This window comes from Festucalex cinctus, chromosome 8 (assembly GCF_051991245.1).
Source record: "Festucalex cinctus isolate MCC-2025b chromosome 8, RoL_Fcin_1.0, whole genome shotgun sequence".
NCBI classification, from domain to species: Eukaryota; Metazoa; Chordata; class Actinopteri; order Syngnathiformes; family Syngnathidae; genus Festucalex; species Festucalex cinctus.
The window spans coordinates 16,953,652-16,971,274 of record NC_135418.1 but is presented as its reverse complement, the minus strand read 5'-3'; the positions used below and the strand labels follow the sequence as shown (position 1 = coordinate 16,971,274).

Sequence of the window (17,623 nt, the reverse complement as noted above, 5' to 3'; positions counted from 1 at the left end):
TACGTCTAACAGTACAAATGGAAATCAATGCACCATCACAAAGTAAGTCTTTATTTCTTCACGGTAAAATCCACAGAATTGAAGTTGATACACCCTGAAATGTCAAAAACTTGTATGTGTGGAAGACAGTTCACATATCACATTTGTGTTTTTTGACAGTCTTACTTAAAGTCCAAAATAAAACAAGGGGGATTTCTCAAATTGCATAGGTTTTAATAATCCTAAAAGAAATTGATTTCTATATCACAATTAATATTTGCAAGATACTGTGAAACGTAAACATCCATGTTATTTTGAGTGCAAATATATTAAAGCTATTTTAAACATAACCCACTTGGTGTTGCATTAGAAAAATAAAACATCACATGATGAATATAAGTCAACAATTATCAACCAACCCAATCACTATTAAAATTAAATGTAATTTAAGTGTCAATTTCCTGCTTATGGAGGTGTAATGTGCACATTTTATGCAATATATTAATTTTTTTTACTGAATGTCAGTAAATCTCTGCCGTTTACAGTCACTTGCAGACAAGCAAATTTAGCTTTTGGATTTTCAGCCTCTGGTGTCACTTCTGTTATATGTGAGATATTAAGCGTATTTGAGAACACAGAAATACATTGTTCCAACAGTAAATTAATCAGCAGAGCATATTTGATACATTTGCTGTTGTAGACATCAAAGAGTGAGATTGTTTGCAAGGTCATTGCGCAAGAAAATATGTACATTTAAGCTTAAACATATTTTTCCTGTGACATAATTTGTTCTATTCTCTATATATCTATGCCCTTCTCAGAATGTGCTTTGAATTGCACCACAGCATGTACATGAGGTTCTTCCTTCATTTGATGGAAAAAAAAACATGTTGAAATAGTTATACAGATCCTGCTATAATACTAACAAGCATCTTCAACCTATGTAGTGTCTGCTACACCTTAATTGCATAAAGAATTCAACTTACAAGTACATGATAGATATTAAAAAACATAACTAATATTCAGAAAATACATGAGCAGACTCATACATCTGCACACAAACACACATCACATGTAAACACAATCAAGCATTTTGGTTTATAGCAGCAGATGACAGAGAAATAGGCTTTTAGCTTACGTGAAGCACAGAGCTACATTTAAAAACAAAAATCAGCAACCATGGTTTAAAAGGACGGGTTGTGTACTTCTATTTTATGGTAACTACTTCATTTAACTTAAACACACAGTATGTGCGGAGGTTAAATATGAGTTCATCTGAGACTTTAGAGACGCTGTTAGTAAATGTTGAAGCATAGATGGGATGCCATGATACGTCAGAGGAAGCGAGTCAAAAAGCTCACTCAGTGAGACAGTGGTGCAGGATGGAGCTTGAACGGCCCTTGACGTAGGAGTGAGGCAAGCTTCCACTGGACCCGCAAGTGGCGGCGATGCCGCAGTTATTCAGGGTGGGGTTGAAGCAGGAGGCCGTGCTGGTGTTGGACTCTCGTAGGGGAAAAGGCTTCATGGTGGAAAGGATCAGGGACAGGCAGTCAGCCACTTTCTTGTTGGGGGCACAGGCCAAAGCTGGGGTGTGGCCTGCCGACGGCAACAAAACCACAACTGGAATAACTGGCGGTTTTATATGAAAGTAATGGTGGGGCATTGATCACTTACAGTAAGTACGCTACATACCAGGAAATCTACATGACAAAGCATCTGATGTGCTTTTAGTAGTTCCTGTATCACCTACAATTGCAATCTGCTAAACTACACCAACATTATCTGTATCACGTGTCAAACTCAAGACCGAGGAGCCAGACATGGATGCCCATGTATGTCTATTGTCTATATCATGGGTCAGCAACCTTTCCTGTCAAAAGAGCCATTTTAGGCCAAATAAATAACAAAATATGACTGGAGCCACAAAACATTTGAAGATTTGAAGTGTGTTAGAGTTAGTCTAATACTGTACTGAGGGTCCAAGAGCTAATTAGAGCTGCACCCTAAACAACGCAAAAATATACAGCATGCAATATGACATTTTCTTCTACCTTTCGTTAGTTTTTGAATTTTTTTTTGTGTACAATGTTTCAGGAATTTTTACACTTTGTTTTTTTTGCCTTTCTCTAAAATTTCTCAATTTGGGCAATTTTGTGGACAATGATCATTTTCCGCCTCTCTACTTCCTTTTTTGGACATTTTATGGCTATTTTTTGACAACAATTTCTGCCTTTTTTGAAAAAAAATAAAAAAATAAAACAGATGTAAAAAATATAATTAAAACATTAAATAGAAGAAATAAATACAAATGGAATTAGAAACAAAAAGATAAATAAATAAATACACAAATAAAATAAATAAATAAATAAATAAATAAATAAATAAATACTAAAATAAAAATATATAACTTATACATAGCGTTGCTTACCTTCGCCATCCACCGCCATGACCGCTGCTCCTCTGCTGAGTAACACCTGCACAACAGTCGCCAGACCCTTCCTTGCCGCGATGTGAAGGGGCCTGGACGAGAAAAGAGATCTGAATACCGAGAACTATGGTGGTAATCTGGTGATCTAAATTTATAATAAAAAAAAATAAATAAAAAAAATGCTTCGTCATCATGAGTGGTGCTAATCAGAAGCCAACTCACATTTGGAGTGCACTATTTGTTGCATTTATGAGGGAGTGGTCACTGATTTCTCCTAGAAGTAGGAGTGCACACATCTCATGACCCTGTGGGATACATTACATTAAAAAGTTACATTCAGTACACTAACGATGACAAGAAGCTTCTTATTGAAAAGACAAGATGGATGCTTGCTGTATTGATCTGTTAATGTAATCTGGATGCAAACGTTATTGTGCCACCGCGTGCCTAATAATTCATGCACTTGTATTTGTGTGCTTGACCTTCGTGCACGCTAAGTGAAGGGCTGTGTTATTATTGATATCCACCAGGGTCAGGTCAGGCTTCGCCTTGTGCAGCAAGAATTCTGAAATGCATTAAAAAAAAAAAAAAAAAACTTATATTGACTCGGGGGTCTCTTGTGCAGTGAGTAGTTAAAGCCAGAAAACAGTCAGTGCATTTATTGTGTGATGAAAAGGAGGAAACTCCCAAGTCTACAATGTGAAAGGACACATACCAACAGCCATGGTATGTCCGCAGTCAGCCGCAATCATCAGAGCGGAGTACCCACTGTGGTCCACAGCATCGAGCTCCGCCCCCTGAGCCAGAAGCATTTGGAGCCCTGGGACATTTCCGGAGTAGGCAGCCGCATGCAGCGGGGTCCTGCGATCACACGACAAGGACAAGAAAAGACAAGACAAGGTGATAAGATATGATCCATGATAACTCGTGATAGCACAAAGTACAACCCACCTTCCTTTGGCATCACTAATTTGAACTATTTGAGGGCCAACTGTCTTGACAAGAAGTCCAGCAGCAACATCATGTCCTTTAATTCTGCAAAGCGAAAAATTAACTACAGTCCATTCAATTCTTTTTGAATTATTTCTAATAGATAAACATTTTAAATGGCACTCACAAAGCACAGTGCAATGGGTTGAAGGAATTTCCTTCCTGGTTGCCAAAAAGTTTGTTTTCAAGTAAAATGAGCAAACATCCTTCATGACCTACACAAGACACAAATGGGAAAATTATTTAGAAGCAAATTTCTGGAAGAATGCACTACTATTATGTTCTATTTTCTGAAGAATTTCATTAGCTTGACTTGGACTTTTTTTTTTCCTGGACAGGAAAAAACATTAGCGATAACAGTAAGGATGTTTTTGCTTCATAATTTGGAACAACGCAAGACTCGTTTGTTCTTCTCTAATGCACAATGAACCACACCATTTTAGTTCAATGAAAAATTAACGTCTTCCTGATGTCTTACCATTAGGGATGGGTACTTTTCACATTTGAACCGATACTGTACTCGGTACCTAGGAATTGATACCGGTACTCAACGGTACCAATTTTCGGTACTTTTGTACTCTCTCTCTCTCTCTCTCTCTCTCTCTCTTTTTAATTTATTTTTAATTTGTTAAATTTTGTTAATTAACTCATTCACTCCCAGCCATTTTCACAGAAGCAATTCCGTTCGCTCCCGGCTGTTTTACTGGATTTTGACTGATTTTGCAAGGCCCACAGAATATTGTGTTCTATTGCTATAAAAACATGGAACCTACCAAAAGAAAGATTAAAGTCTCTTCTTTCATCAGGGAAAAAAAAGTATGTTTCTATCTGTTTCCGTTTTGCAGCAATTAGTATTAGAAGAGAGCTAAGTTTCATCAATTTTCACAAATCTATTTAAAATTGAGCTTTTTTTCTACATGGCCCTGGTTGATCTCCTTTGCTCTGCTGCCACCTGCTGGCCGTTTGTGTAATAACTACCATTTCTGCAACCGTTCTTTGCAGTTGAAAGGCTGCATCAAAGCCTTCTGTATGCTCGAGCATAAAAAAAAAAGCAAAAAACGTATAAATACGTCTTTGGGACACTCAGAACATTAAAAAACGTATTTATACGTCATTGGGGGTAAATGAGTTAATTTATTTATTTATTTACATATTTGGGTGGTAGTAAATGTTCATCATTGTTTGTTTAATAGTAAAATTTAAAAAGTTTTAAAAATCAATTTAACAATTACCTTTCAAATAAAATTTCATTCAAATGAGCCAGAGAGGAATAGTAAAAATAAAGGTTTAACATTTTACAATTACTTAAGTAAAATTAATTTAAAAAAAAAAAAGACAGTTGGAAGAAGACATGAACAAAGAGAATAATTTGATTCAAATTAATCATTTGAATGTACGAGATATGGTCTGTACTACTTACCATGGTAAGCCGCCCAGTGAGTGGGCGTGTAGCCTCTGTAATCCAACATGGAGTCCAGAGGGTCTGCTTTCAATGCAGCTTGGAGTAAAGTGTTTAGTAGCGATGTGTGGCCGCAGGATGCAGCAAGATGCAGCGGCGTCCTTCCCTGAGAGTCTCGACATAGAGCAGAGGCGCCGTGTTCTAATAAAGCTGACATCGTGTCATTGCTACCCAGCATGGCCTGCGGGGCAAGGACAAGAGAGATTTTAATGTTGTTCTCGAGACGAAGGGACGTGCTCACATACAAACGTACAGCACGATGTAATGCAGTGAAGCCCTTTTTGTCACCGGCATCCGGATTTGCACCTTTCTCTAATAGGATGTGGACACAATCTGTGTGGCACCCCAGAGCTGCCAACATGAGGGCAGTCCTGCAAAAAATAAAAAATAAAAGCACTTAAATGTTGTTGGTTTACACGTGCCATAGACTGGAATGAGTTTTGTGCAATCAAACCCATTAGCAAGGCTGTCTGCTATTCCTCTTCACAACAGGCTTTTGCATAGCACACGTTTGAGTTGCATTAAACCGCAATAAAGCAATGTAAAAGTATATGCAATTATTTTTAATTCAATTAATTATCACTTTCAGGTTTTTCATTAAAAGTATTTGAGACTGAATTATATGAATTTCCTCATGAGTTTTGTCTATAGAGGACCAAAAATGGCAAAATAAATAAATTAAAGTGAAATTAAAAATGGATATTAAAAAATATTACTCAAAAATAAAATAAATAGTGAAAATAAAAAGATCTAAAAAAAATATAATTCAAAAATTAAATACAAAAAATGATATAAATGGAAATAAAAACAGCAAAAATATAAAAATATCACCGGTATAGGTATATAAATAAAAGTAAAAATAAATGCAAAAATTAATAAAACGAAGATTCTAAAACTAAAAATAAATATAAAAATAAATGTGGAAATGAAAACAAAATACAAAAATACTAAAATATATACATTGAATTAAATATCAATCAAGAAATAAAAAGGCTCTGCTCACATATTTATTTATTTCAAGCTGCAGATGCTGTCAGCATGAAAGGCGTCATGAAATGTTATTCAATTCAATTTCCATTTATATTCATTTTTTTTGTACTTGATTTTTGAATTCTATATTTTTAAATCTATTTTTATTTTTACTATTATTTATTATTTTAGCATTTTTGGTCCTCCACACGTGTCGTGCCGGTGAGTCCACTCCACCAACCGTCAACAAATTAATGTCCGTCACGCTGGGGTTATAGCTCTTGTATTAAGTTGGTGAGCTTGTTTAAGCTGTAAATCAAAAAATAAATGAACAAGAATTGACTCACTGTCCTTGCGTGTCTTGGCTGTCAATAATGTCAGCACTGTGTTCTCTATTGACCAGCAAAAGCAGACAGTCCACATGGCCCTCTGCGGCTGCACATGCATAAAAATACCGTAAGGAAACAAAACATTGGCCCACAATAAAAATGACCTCTTTGTCAACTCCCACCTGCAGCATGGAGCGCAGTCCTCTTGTTCTTTGGCTCCTTCAGCGTGCAGGAAGCTTGATGCTCCAGCAGCACCTCCACACACGAGGTAAAGCCTCTCTGAGAAGCGAGGTGGAGGGCAGTTTGCCCCTCAATGTCTCGCACATCCAGACTGACTAACGTCTCACACAAGAGACGCAGGGCCTCACAGTGACCATAATATGCCTGTCAACACAACACAAGTGCTGCAATGGGCAGTCGTCCACAAACCACAAGTAAGATATCTGTGACGGATTTGCACTACTCACAGCCAAGTGCAGCGGACTAACAGGAATGTTACTTTCAGCCTCTTCTAGGCAGTTGAAAGAAATCACCAGCAGCTTGAATAGGCGGGGAAAAAACTGTGACCTAAAGCTATATTAGAAATTAAAAAATAATTAAAAAGTAGCACTGACCATTTCCAGATGCTGCTTGTTGCCGTAAGCTGCTGCATAGTGGACAGCACTGTAACCTTTAGTGTTCTTTAGAGTTGGATTTCCTCCGCTGTCCAGTAAATACTCCAAACACCTGAAAAAAGGAGAAAAAAAAAAAGGGAACATCAGGAACCTCCCAGTGTTCTCACTCGGGTAAAAATAAAGGACAGCCTAACAATAATCTACAACCTCTAATATTCTAAAATGATGGGAAAGTTTAACGTTTATAGTCATTTATTCGCATCTGGCAAGTTTTGGATAACTCTAAATTAAAAAAAAAAAAAAAAAAAAAAAAAAGCCTTCACTTACCATGTGATTTTCCCAATTGTCTTGATTTTTGGGACTACTTCATAAAAAAAACTACCTGAAAAATTACCTATGGTGTTATAAAATGGTGAAACATATTTAATATTTCATGATATTTCTGCCCTGGAAGCAACCCCCTATAACAAACTTACAGTATAGCCAAACTATTGTGTCAACCTGTTTAATCTTCTATATTCAACAAAAATACTGCACTGTATTTAGAAATCTGTTAACATAAATATTATTGGTTAACATGGGAGGTGTCGTATTACCGGTAATTTAAAAATGTGTTTATTATTGTGGTTTTAGTTTAAAGTGATTTAGAACTTTACTGGGTTTGTAATACTTTTTTCACCTCTAATGTAGCTAAATAAGTAGGGATGTGATGTAACAATATTCAAACATCACGATACAATATTATCATGATATGAAGGTCACATAATATCACAATATTGTGGGGAGGTTGTGCTACAAAAAAAAAAGGCCACAATATTGTAAAAAAAAAAGAGTTCATACTAAAAAAAAAAAAAAACACACACACACAATATTGTGCTTTTGTACATTACAGCAATGAAAAATATTCGAAAAATATTATATATCAAAAAATATATAAATGTAATGTATATATTGAGGCACTTACTTCCTAATGCAAGCACAAATTGAGTTCCTACACATTTGACTCTGCTCACAAGTATATTACGTTCCCCTTCATCTGATTCGTGTGGTTTTTAAACATAGAAGGTCCAAAACATGCCTTGTGAAAATTAAACTGCACTGAAAAATGAGGCACCAGAGGGTGCTAGAGCTGCACAAATGGAAATCAACCTGACTTTTTTTAATAGATGTGCTACTTTTAATATACGTGACATGAGGACGACAATATATTGTGGCAGTTTTAATATCGCGATATCACGATGTTGACGTTATTGTTACATCCCTGTAAATAAGATGACAAAAATGAGGCTGAGTTGGATTTAGTATGAATAAAGTGTAACAACATACAGAGATGCTTCTTGTTCCTTTTCTACTCTGCACTCAGAGCTCGTCTCCCCCCTGAGTAATGAAAAGGCAGACAATTGATATTCTTTTAACTTTCATATTAAACTGACAGCATGTATTTTTGCCATTTCTCAGGACTTCACCCGAAGAACGTGTGTGATGCAGCAGCATAGTGTAGAGGGCTGCAGCCCATCAGGTCTAACTCGTTGATCTCCGAGCCGCCTCTCACCAGTGTGATTGTACACTGGCTGTTACCGTTGGCTGCAGCGTAGTGCAAAGGAGATCTGCAGGAAAAACAAAAATACAAAAACAAGAAATGTCTGATAACAACACATCTTGGCAGCTATGCAGCATGAAATGGTATTTTGCTTACCTTCCTAAATGATCCTTTACATCAAGTTCAGCTCCACTGTTTATCAACATGGTAAGGCAGTCCACATTTCTGCCAAAAGCACAAGAAACATTCATTCATAACAATTTTTATCTGTCAAATATAACAAGAGAAGTGTGTGTGTTACCCTCCAAATGCAGCTGCATGCAAACATGTCCTCCCAAGCTCATCCTGTGTGTTTATATCAAATCCAAAGGATGGTGTCTTGCAGCCGGTCGGAGAGTGCACAATGTTGTAATACTGGCCTATGTGACACACAAGCAAAAGTGCTCGAAGTGAACGTTGAAAGAGAACTTAAGTTCTCCACTTTCGCCACTTAAGTATTCAAGACTGCTCCATATTCATTCGACAACTTCTCACCATTTGTGAGCAACTTGCGACAGCAGTCGGAAAAGCCATATAGTGCTGCCAAGTGTAATGGAAGCATCCCATGGATCCCCTGTCTGCACAGTCAGAATGGTTAGTCAACATGAAAATGCAGTAGAATTGTGAAATCCGAAGTGGCCTAACATTTGCACACATACGAGTACTATAAGTCTCTTAGAATGTGTTGAATTCATTTTATACGATTTCCCCCACCCCTTCGGCTGTACAGATTATTATTATTTTTTTTGCACACACTCTTTGATACTATTTTTTTAACATGGTTTCATTGTCCACAAGTTATTTACTAAAACTACTCATTTTTTTTAACCACACATTCTATTTTCATAATCATAGTGAACTTTTTGCATGTGTCCCTGAAATTTCTGTCCACCCTATCATTATGGGATGAACTGCCCCTTTAAAAAAACATCTGATTTTTTTTCTGTGATTTTTTTTTTAACCAATGTTTTTTCTTTCTTCAATGGAAGCTGAAACACTGGATAGCTGCAGAACAATTATTTAATTTAATAATTTTTTCCATAATATTACCTGTGTACTTGGATGTTGACAAGTTTAACTTGTCCATTATGTCACAGTGACATATCAATTGATATCAAAGCATTTCAGAAATTCCTCCTACATCAAAATTTTTTCCATTTCCTATTTTTTCCCCACAAATCAATATTATTGGTCAATCCCCGTTCCCCACATAGGTCTGTTATTATTATTATTATTTATTTATTTATTTTTTACAAATTATTGACTAATCTAAAATTGTGAAAATGTCTCGATCTATTTTACAATGCTCAACAAACAAAATTCTGTTGTTTTTTTTTTTTTCCCGAAAAGTGAAATGTGAAGATTCTGTCCAACGCCAGTGATTTGTTAAAACAGTACACAGCCATCTTACTGTCTGAATTATAATGCTAAGTGAAGGTCAACCATGTGCTCATTAAAAGCTAACGTTAGCCAAAAATGTCCACCCTGTCGTTGACTACCCTGTCACAAGCTCAGCTATTTTGCAGTGTGCATGTACCAAAAAAAAAAAAATGTGGGAGCTTGATCAATATATACATTTCTATCAACATACCTACTTCAATTTCACTGGAAATCTCAATTTTTCACTCCAAGTACAGTGTGAGTACTTTTGTCACACTTGTAATTAATATTCAATCAATTAATTCTGTGCTTGAGAGGGGTGTCAGGATTGGTACGCATAGACCACATAATTTATACAAGTTTTCAGTATGCTGAAATACAACTTACTTGGCTTTGTCAGCACTATTAGTCAGCAGAGTGCTAATCAACAACTCCTGACCATAACGGGCAGCAACATGGAGAGGAGTATTGCCGTATATGTCGACACAGTCAATTTCACCACCTGGGCAGAAGGTATAAATACTTAAGTGACACGTGACGTTATACACGACGTGCATGACACATTACGTAAATACCAACATTTTTTTTCCTTTTTTACCATTTTGGATAAGAATCTGGGAGCCTGTGAAGCGGCCATGCATAGCAGCCATATGCAAAGGGCTCTTCCCTTCTTTACTCTGTTGAAGACATTTTGCAAGTGAATTTGAAGCATTAAGAAGATGCGACCTCAATTTTTTTCTCTTTTTCCCCCCTTTTTAACCTGCATGTTGACATCAGCCCCATTGTTAATGAGCAGCTCAACACACAGCACCCCGCTGGAGGAGGCGGCGGCCAGGTGTAGCGGAGTCATGCCATGGTGATTGGGCTGGTTGATGTTGGCGCCACAGTTGACCAGCTCATAGGCCACAGTCTCCTGGCCCGTTTGGCAGGCCATGTGGAGAGCTGCGTTTCCAAACGTGTTTGGTTCATCAGTCTGGAAGGCAGAAGAGCGAATCAAGCATGATTCAATTTGAAATTATATTTAAGACCAACTGAAGTCCTCGTACTGGTATCAGTCCGAAAAAAGTACTATCAAATATCCCTACTTTATGTATATATATATATATATATATATATATATATATATATATATATATATATCAGTAAACAAATGAGAAAAAAACTATACCTCCACTCCAAGTTCCAAAAGATATTTGACCACATCTAAATGTCCACTGATTGCTGCAGCATGTAGCGGTGTGTAGCCACGTTTGTCTTTGCATGATGCATCGGCACTGTGAGACAGCAGCATCTTCAAAATGCCCAAATGTCCTGGGGAAATGGGGTGAAATCACAATGTTTACCTCCCATCAGACACATTATCTTTTTTTTTTTTTTTTTTGTAACCCACACTTGCCACCTTCGTATAATGTTTTTTGTTTGTTTTTTTATTAACATATTTATAAAGTGTGAATTAAGCTTCTTCGGTGATTTGCTTTATGCTCACTCTGCACCGTGTTGGTTTATTATTTATATTCCTGGACAACAAATGACTACCTACTATTACTGTATCTCTGCTTTAGAGTTAGGAAGTGCTAAACACCAGTGTGGTGAAGGATGCAACAGAAGTGTGAACACACATAAACAGAGCTGTTTATTTGAGATCACATGTTATTAGCAGGGGGAAATAAACAACCTCTGCAGGCGAGGCGAGGCAGCTTTATTTTTAGTTGCTGGGACTACAGTAACCTTTGTGTTTAAAGAGTCACAGGAAGGTTTCTGCAATTTCCTTCCAGAAGGAGGAAAATGCTTTAAAGAGTGATTTTTTTTTTTTTTGTAATCAATGCTTCTGGTGCTTAGTTGCAATATTTGCAACAGTGACGATAAATTTCAAATCTTTCTGTGTATAAACCATTTCAACATTCTCTCCAAATTTTCAGCCAAGACCACCACCACTTACCAAGATACGCAGCCCAGTGTATTGGTTGCCTTTCCTTTTTGTCCTTGCCTCTCGCGTTTGCACCCTTGCTGAGAAGCAAGTTCACCATCTATAGAGGGTAAACATCTGCTTTACAGTTTAAACTGGGAAAATGTACTTTCGACAATTACCAAATTTAAGAACTAGACCCTGATTAACAATCAAAAAGGACAAAGAAGTGAATGTCTTTAGGAAAGCGTACCTCTCCATGTCCACTGTGTGCTGCGTGATGCAAAGGTGTTCTTCCTGAGCGGTCAAAAACATCCAGGCTGCACACATGAGGTATCAATGTTTCAGCACAGCCAGTAGCCCAATTTGCTGCAGCCATGTGTAGTGGCGTATGCCAGAATTTGTCTCGTGAGTTGATCTCTGCACTGTGCTTAAGCAGCAACTCCACAGCCCTCTGAAGAGAAGACGGGAAAACAAAAAAGAAGAATCAACGGAAGTCCAATAAAACAATCCTTGAAACAGTCCAATGACAAAAAAAAGAGCATACTTCATTTCTGGAGGCAGCTGCTCTATGTAAAGGAGTCAACAAACCCTGGTCCTTAGTGTTGACATTGGCACCTGTTACAAAGCAAACAAACAAACAAACAAAAAAAGACTATGTGGCTTGTTTTCAAAGTGATTATGGGACTCTTAATATGTTAAGCTTTACCTGCGGCAACAAGTAGATCCATAATATGAATGTTGCCAAGGTAGGCAGCAGCATGAAGCGGTGTGCTTTGCTCATGGTCCTGTGTAAAACAATATTGAATATTTAAACTGACAAATAATGCAAAATCCTACTCGGAAAACAAAGAAAGAATAATAGAACAATAGTAGAATAATATTACCAATGAATCGACATCCTCCCTATGGCTTAAAGCCCCAGTGTGTAGCTCACGACCGCCATCTATCGGTCAAACAAGATAATGCAATGATTTTAAGCACACGAACTACGGCGTCCCAGAGAGACCCTACTTCAACAGCCTACCACCAATTTCACCGGAACAGAACGCAAACAACTTCTGGTATTCCCTCAAGTGATGACGTAAGTGAATTGCATTTGTTAGACATACTGTACAGATCCCTAATAATGGTGATTTAGTCATTTAATTTCAGAATTAATATTTTTGTCGGCATTGTTTGGAAATACTGTACGTCAGCTAATGATAATGGCTATCTATGTTCATATTTGTTAGTGCAACTAAACCATGCAACAGAGAACACACAGTTATGTTATGTTTTATAGACATGTGGACCATCTCAAAGGGGGCGAGGAGGGGTCGAGAGAGACGACGAGGAAGAGAACGCGGAAGAGAACGCGGTGTCTCGTAACGTACAATTATGTCATCATGGAAAAATAATTCCATTCGAGCATGCATGTGAATGGCTCAAAACATACCTTTGCTTGGAATATGTGGTATTTAGATTACATCGTTTGCTGATATGTTTAGTATATCGTGCAAAAATAATGGTGTTAACTGAACGACACATCTGCAACTCAGACTCGTAATTCCCCCCGTGTTTTGTTGCTACTAACCACTCAGAAAAGTGCTGCTTACAAAAACATTTGAAACCCTTTACTCAGATATCGATTTGTCACCATGTTGAACAATTTTACCTAATAAATATCACTAAGCAACTTAATTAGTTTTGATTGAAGATACAACAGCTTCCTTGTACTTCGATGTGCAGGAATTTACATGGCTTTCACAAATAGTCTTGCTCATATAATAATGTACTTCATTGGCTCAGTGACTTTCAGTTCATTGTTTGGTACCTCATCTGACATACAATTGTTACCTTCTTGCAGAGACTCGTACAGGAAATGACCATGGAGGAACATGAAGATATCCAAGTCCAGCTGATAGACTGACACCAAGAAATACTTTTTGACACATTGCTGACACATCAGCACCACCACGATTTCCTGTACCTGGATCCCACATCAGCACCACCATGATTTCCTGTACCTGGATCCCAGACTGCAGCACCTTGGTGGACTTGTAGCAAATAAGTGACACTTTCCCAGATCCTTGAGGACAATACAAAGGTTTTTTTACCTGGCATATAATTAGTCCATGTCTGACACTTGTTGTAGCTTGTATAACTTGTATATTGTTGTTGTGTGTTAATTTGTACATTTTGAATAACTAAAAAAATACAATTTCCTTTGGCGTCAACATGCAGTGTTCATTCGACACCTAACCTAACACTATTTTACATGACCAGAAATGTAAAACATCAAAAGCCTGGAGAATTATTATAAATGCTTGCAATGACAAGGAATTCTTCATTGGCCAATGAATGTAAGGTACAGTACATGAAAATGAATGAATAAAATAAAGTAAAATAAAAGTCTACATGAAATGAACATATTAACTAAAAAAAAAAAAAAAATGCTGTTAGAATATAATGAGCTACATGAATTGCAGTTGTTCCAGAATTTTACCAATACGCTGTGCATTTCAAAATATGGAAAATAGACATACAGGTTTGGGCCAAAAGTAGTGTTACAGAGCAGGTATGTGTTGTACACAGCTAAAATATCTGATTAACTCAATACCATGATGTTTTTTGTTTTTTTTTGTGTGTGTGTGCTGACATTGCCCCCCATTAACATTGCAACATTCCTCCAACTCTCCCGAACACATAGTATGATCTGTAACACTACTTTTCGCCTACTCTATGATGTTATTGGGGCAAAATTAAGGAAGGCTTGTCCATTGATTGTGTGAACAGACTGCAGTAAAAATGAAGTCACTTCAATGTTTGCTGGTTTTATTAAGTTTGACATGCTCCTTGACTGCACAAGTACATGTTATGGAGTGAGGGCATGTTCCCACCAACGATGATATCATATTCTTCAAAGGCTTGCTGAGGAAAGTGAGGGAGGAGTCACTCCATGGCTTCAGACACCTGGTCAGCAGGTCCTGTGTAAAACAAGTGGTGCTTGTACATGTGACCATTCCGTATTGCTTCACACAAAAAGTTCATGTAGTGTGCAATGCCGTCCATATGTAAATGACATACCAAGACGTCGGCTGACTTCAGTTTGTTGCAGCTCAGATATGGTAGGTGGAGATACTGGTGGTACAACACCGAAGCCTTCTGGGGTCCTCCATTCAAGTGTCCTCATTCGGGGCATTCCAATTTGGCTGCTGACTCTCCCCTTGATATTTTTTTTTCTTGCAGGTCGGTGATGTATTTAAACGGTGCATGAATGCTTGTATACATCAGAATATGGTTCTGGAACCCCTCAAGTTTGGCTGTTGATCTAGTGTGACACAAACAAAAACACAATTATAAAATAAAATAGAATAATTGATGATACTACTATATGTCACCAACTTTCCAACAAAGCCCCCAAAATAGAGGTAAGATCTTTAGTTTTTGGGCCCAAAACATTGTATTAGCTAGATAAAAGTAACTTGACTGCATACTGCATAGAATATGCAAAGGCTGCTTGCTTGTCGAATTTCCGTGGAAAACGTGGCAGCCTGTAAATTCTTGTGCACCCAATTACACAATGGACCAGTACACACTTGAGTGAGAGAGTTCAGACTCTAGCAGTGCTTACGGTACAGCCAGCATTTAAGTCCAGAAAGTTATTCCCTGACGAAAATTAATTTCGAGAACACTATTTTCACCAACCACAACGAAAATAATTTTCAACTCCTCCACTAATACAGTATGCTTTAGATTCTCCATTGAAGTTATGGGCAAATATACCTTCGAAATCACAGTTACATTACATTACACAATAACTTGCGCATTTACTCTAAATATAACGTGCCAGCGGGAATCTTTTTTTTTTTTCAAAGCAAGTAGCTACATAACGAAATCGTTCGAGTGGTGCGGAGTTGCTAATCAACAGCTACAGTGATCGTAAAACAAAGGTACGAACATCGTATTAATTAGTACGGAGTATACTTTTTCTCTCGCTCTCAAAACGTAAACACAAATGTACTCTTACTTACCGGTCAAGTAGAAAGCAGTCGAAGGCACCGGCACGTCCCAAACCTAGTCTGTTCCTCATTTCTCTCCATCTGGCAAATGCGGCTACAATATAAACTCTTGTTTTGTCGCGCTGAAATAAAATAAATTCCCAAAGTAAGTGTGATGCTTGATAATGTTCTCTTCGGGGACCGGAAACTCTTCTTCTTCGTGGACATGCGGTCGCCATACAAACCGGAAGTGCGTTCCAAAAACGCGTTAAGAAATGGAGCGCTGAAATTTGTCTTTGACGGCACCCGTAGCAGAAAGATGGCGGCGAAACATGGCAGACACTAGCAGGCGAGGCGCGGACATGTAAGATAATTTGCGATTTCTAGACTAACCGTTATATTTTAAAAAAGTACGTTTATGCGATACAACATATCTTTTTACATACTACTAACACAAACAATTGTTTTTTTTTTTCGAATGATTTATTATTTCACCACTAGATGCCACTGTATAATACTGAGTGTACCTTTAACAAAAACGTCACTTCTTCAGCATTTTGGCTGAAAATAGCCTGGACCAACGGACTCTGAAAAGGTGATTTGACATATGTAAGAAAAATAATAACTTGAAAATAATAATAACAAATATACGCGCAATTAATGTCATGTCTACTAGTCTCAGACTTTACACAAGTGCTAACGAAAAAGTTCAGCTGCACAACAGACAGAAACATGAACGCAAATATTACTACTCAAAGTGTAATTAGACGACTTGTGTGTCACGGTAATAACATAGCTGTATGCCTGTTAGCAAACTACTCGAAACGTCGCCAAGTCAACCGGCTGAATTGCAAAGTTGGGAAACAAGCGACATTTCACAGTTACCACAAGGATTTTCACGTACCTGGTCCTTGATATCTCTACACTCCATTCCTAAATGCTCCCGTACGCTCTTTCATTCACACTGTCTATCTGTATCTGTACATGTTATTCAATGGCAGGCAGCTCGTTAGCCTCGTTAGCGAGTACATTTGTGGTGAAAACAAAAGTCTCGCGAGATGTCACAGCACTGCGATGACAAGCGTGAAGTGTAAAACTTGAGAAGGGTCTGATTGCAGACCGCAGACTGGGAATTGGAAAAACTTTGATATGACTCAAACAAACTACAGTAATTAAAAACCATAACAACAACAACAACAACGTCTTTTTCTTTTTAAATTATATAAAGTTTAATTTAAATTACAAAAAGTTGAACAGAAACAAATGCCATGAACATGTTGGTATTCAGACCACTTTTATTTATTTACTTTATTTCATTTTACAAATTTCACAGTAGTCTCTGTAGTTTCAAGCACTGATAAAAACATTACAAACTGAAAACAGTACATACCTTTTACTCGTACGCCGTGAGTGACAGGTCAAAAGTTAAACCATAAGCAGCACACAGGAATTTTAAGGGGAAAATGGTGGCTCAATAGTGACACATATTTTCTTCTTTAGCATGTATATGGATACATCAGCTCAGCTGAAAATGTTGATTTCTTTGACAACTATAGCTAGCTAATATATATATATATATATATATATAATTTCAATATGTAGCAGCAGTAAATTATGATATTGAATTTATTTTTGTAATTTTGTAAAATTGTTATGTTGTCATATAGACCGATATACATTACCTTGACCATACCTTGATCATACCTTGACCATAGCTGTCGTTCATTTTGTGTTAATTAGGGGCAGGTTTTACAAGTTTTACTCATTTTTGGTTTCTGTCCCCGTTCATTTATTTTTTTTATTTTTTTTAATAAATGAAAAAAATAAATAAATGAATGAATGAATAAATAAATAAATAAATAAATAAATAAATAAATAAATTGAACCAATTTAATAATATTCTTCACCCAGTCTCAGGTTTACTGTACTTGATTTCACGTGGAATGGCAACAGTGCCTCCTACTGACCATGCTGGGATTTACTACTGAGTGAGAATCCAAACAATCG

General features: G+C 37.2%; 1 protein-coding gene and 1 long non-coding RNA gene across 7 annotated transcripts; one reads left to right on the top strand and one right to left on the bottom strand.

Annotated features, from left to right (window-relative positions):
• Positions 1 to 30: 30 nt before the first annotated feature.
• ankrd52b (ankyrin repeat domain 52b) lies at positions 31 to 16,733 on the bottom strand. 5 transcript variants are annotated; one of them, XM_077529439.1, is made up of 30 exons: positions 16,521 to 16,726; positions 15,402 to 16,203; positions 14,703 to 14,946; positions 12,521 to 14,602; positions 12,343 to 12,421; positions 12,181 to 12,251; positions 11,887 to 12,087; positions 11,667 to 11,754; positions 10,896 to 11,038; positions 10,488 to 10,700; positions 10,326 to 10,404; positions 10,115 to 10,229; positions 8,843 to 8,925; positions 8,610 to 8,727; positions 8,465 to 8,533; positions 8,235 to 8,375; positions 8,095 to 8,145; positions 6,769 to 6,880; positions 6,622 to 6,693; positions 6,337 to 6,538; positions 6,173 to 6,260; positions 5,110 to 5,227; positions 4,818 to 5,037; positions 3,525 to 3,612; positions 3,359 to 3,442; positions 3,123 to 3,268; positions 2,890 to 2,972; positions 2,630 to 2,712; positions 2,408 to 2,499; positions 31 to 1,575 (listed from the first exon to the last, which is right to left on the bottom strand). In XM_077529439.1, the coding sequence occupies exons 5-30, from the start codon at positions 12,362 to 12,364 to the stop codon at positions 1,337 to 1,339; spliced, it is 3,021 nt and encodes a 1,006-aa protein (XP_077385565.1). In that variant the 5' UTR covers positions 12,365 to 12,421; positions 12,521 to 14,602; positions 14,703 to 14,946; positions 15,402 to 16,203; positions 16,521 to 16,726; the 3' UTR covers positions 31 to 1,336. The 5 variants fall into 5 exon arrangements, 4 of the variants coding, with proteins under 4 accessions (XP_077385565.1, XP_077385564.1, XP_077385566.1 ...); XM_077529438.1 differs by having other exon boundaries at positions 15,650 to 16,203; XM_077529440.1 differs by having other exon boundaries at positions 15,650 to 15,759.
• LOC144023699 (uncharacterized) lies at positions 12,547 to 14,118 on the top strand. 2 transcript variants are annotated; one of them, XR_013284591.1, is made up of 3 exons: positions 12,547 to 12,717; positions 12,919 to 13,000; positions 13,483 to 14,118. It is a non-coding gene; the product is annotated as an uncharacterized LOC144023699 (long non-coding RNA). The 2 variants fall into 2 exon arrangements; XR_013284590.1 differs by having other exon boundaries at positions 12,919 to 13,005.
• Positions 16,734 to 17,623: the final 890 nt, after the last annotated feature.

What these genes read in the sequence shown, in the direction of transcription:
- ankrd52b (XM_077529437.1), bottom strand. Translation starts at nt 16,547, where the DNA reads ATGGAGTGTAGAGATATCAAGGACCAG. An exon ending in TTTTGGAACTTGGAGTGGAG is followed by an intron (nt 10,701 to 10,895) that starts GTATAGTTTTTT and finishes TCTGCCTTCCAG; the next exon opens with ACTGATGAACCAAACACGTT. An exon ending in GGGCTGATGTCAACATGCAG is followed by an intron (nt 10,405 to 10,487) that starts GTTAAAAAGGGG and finishes TGTCTTCAACAG; the next exon opens with AGTAAAGAAGGGAAGAGCCC.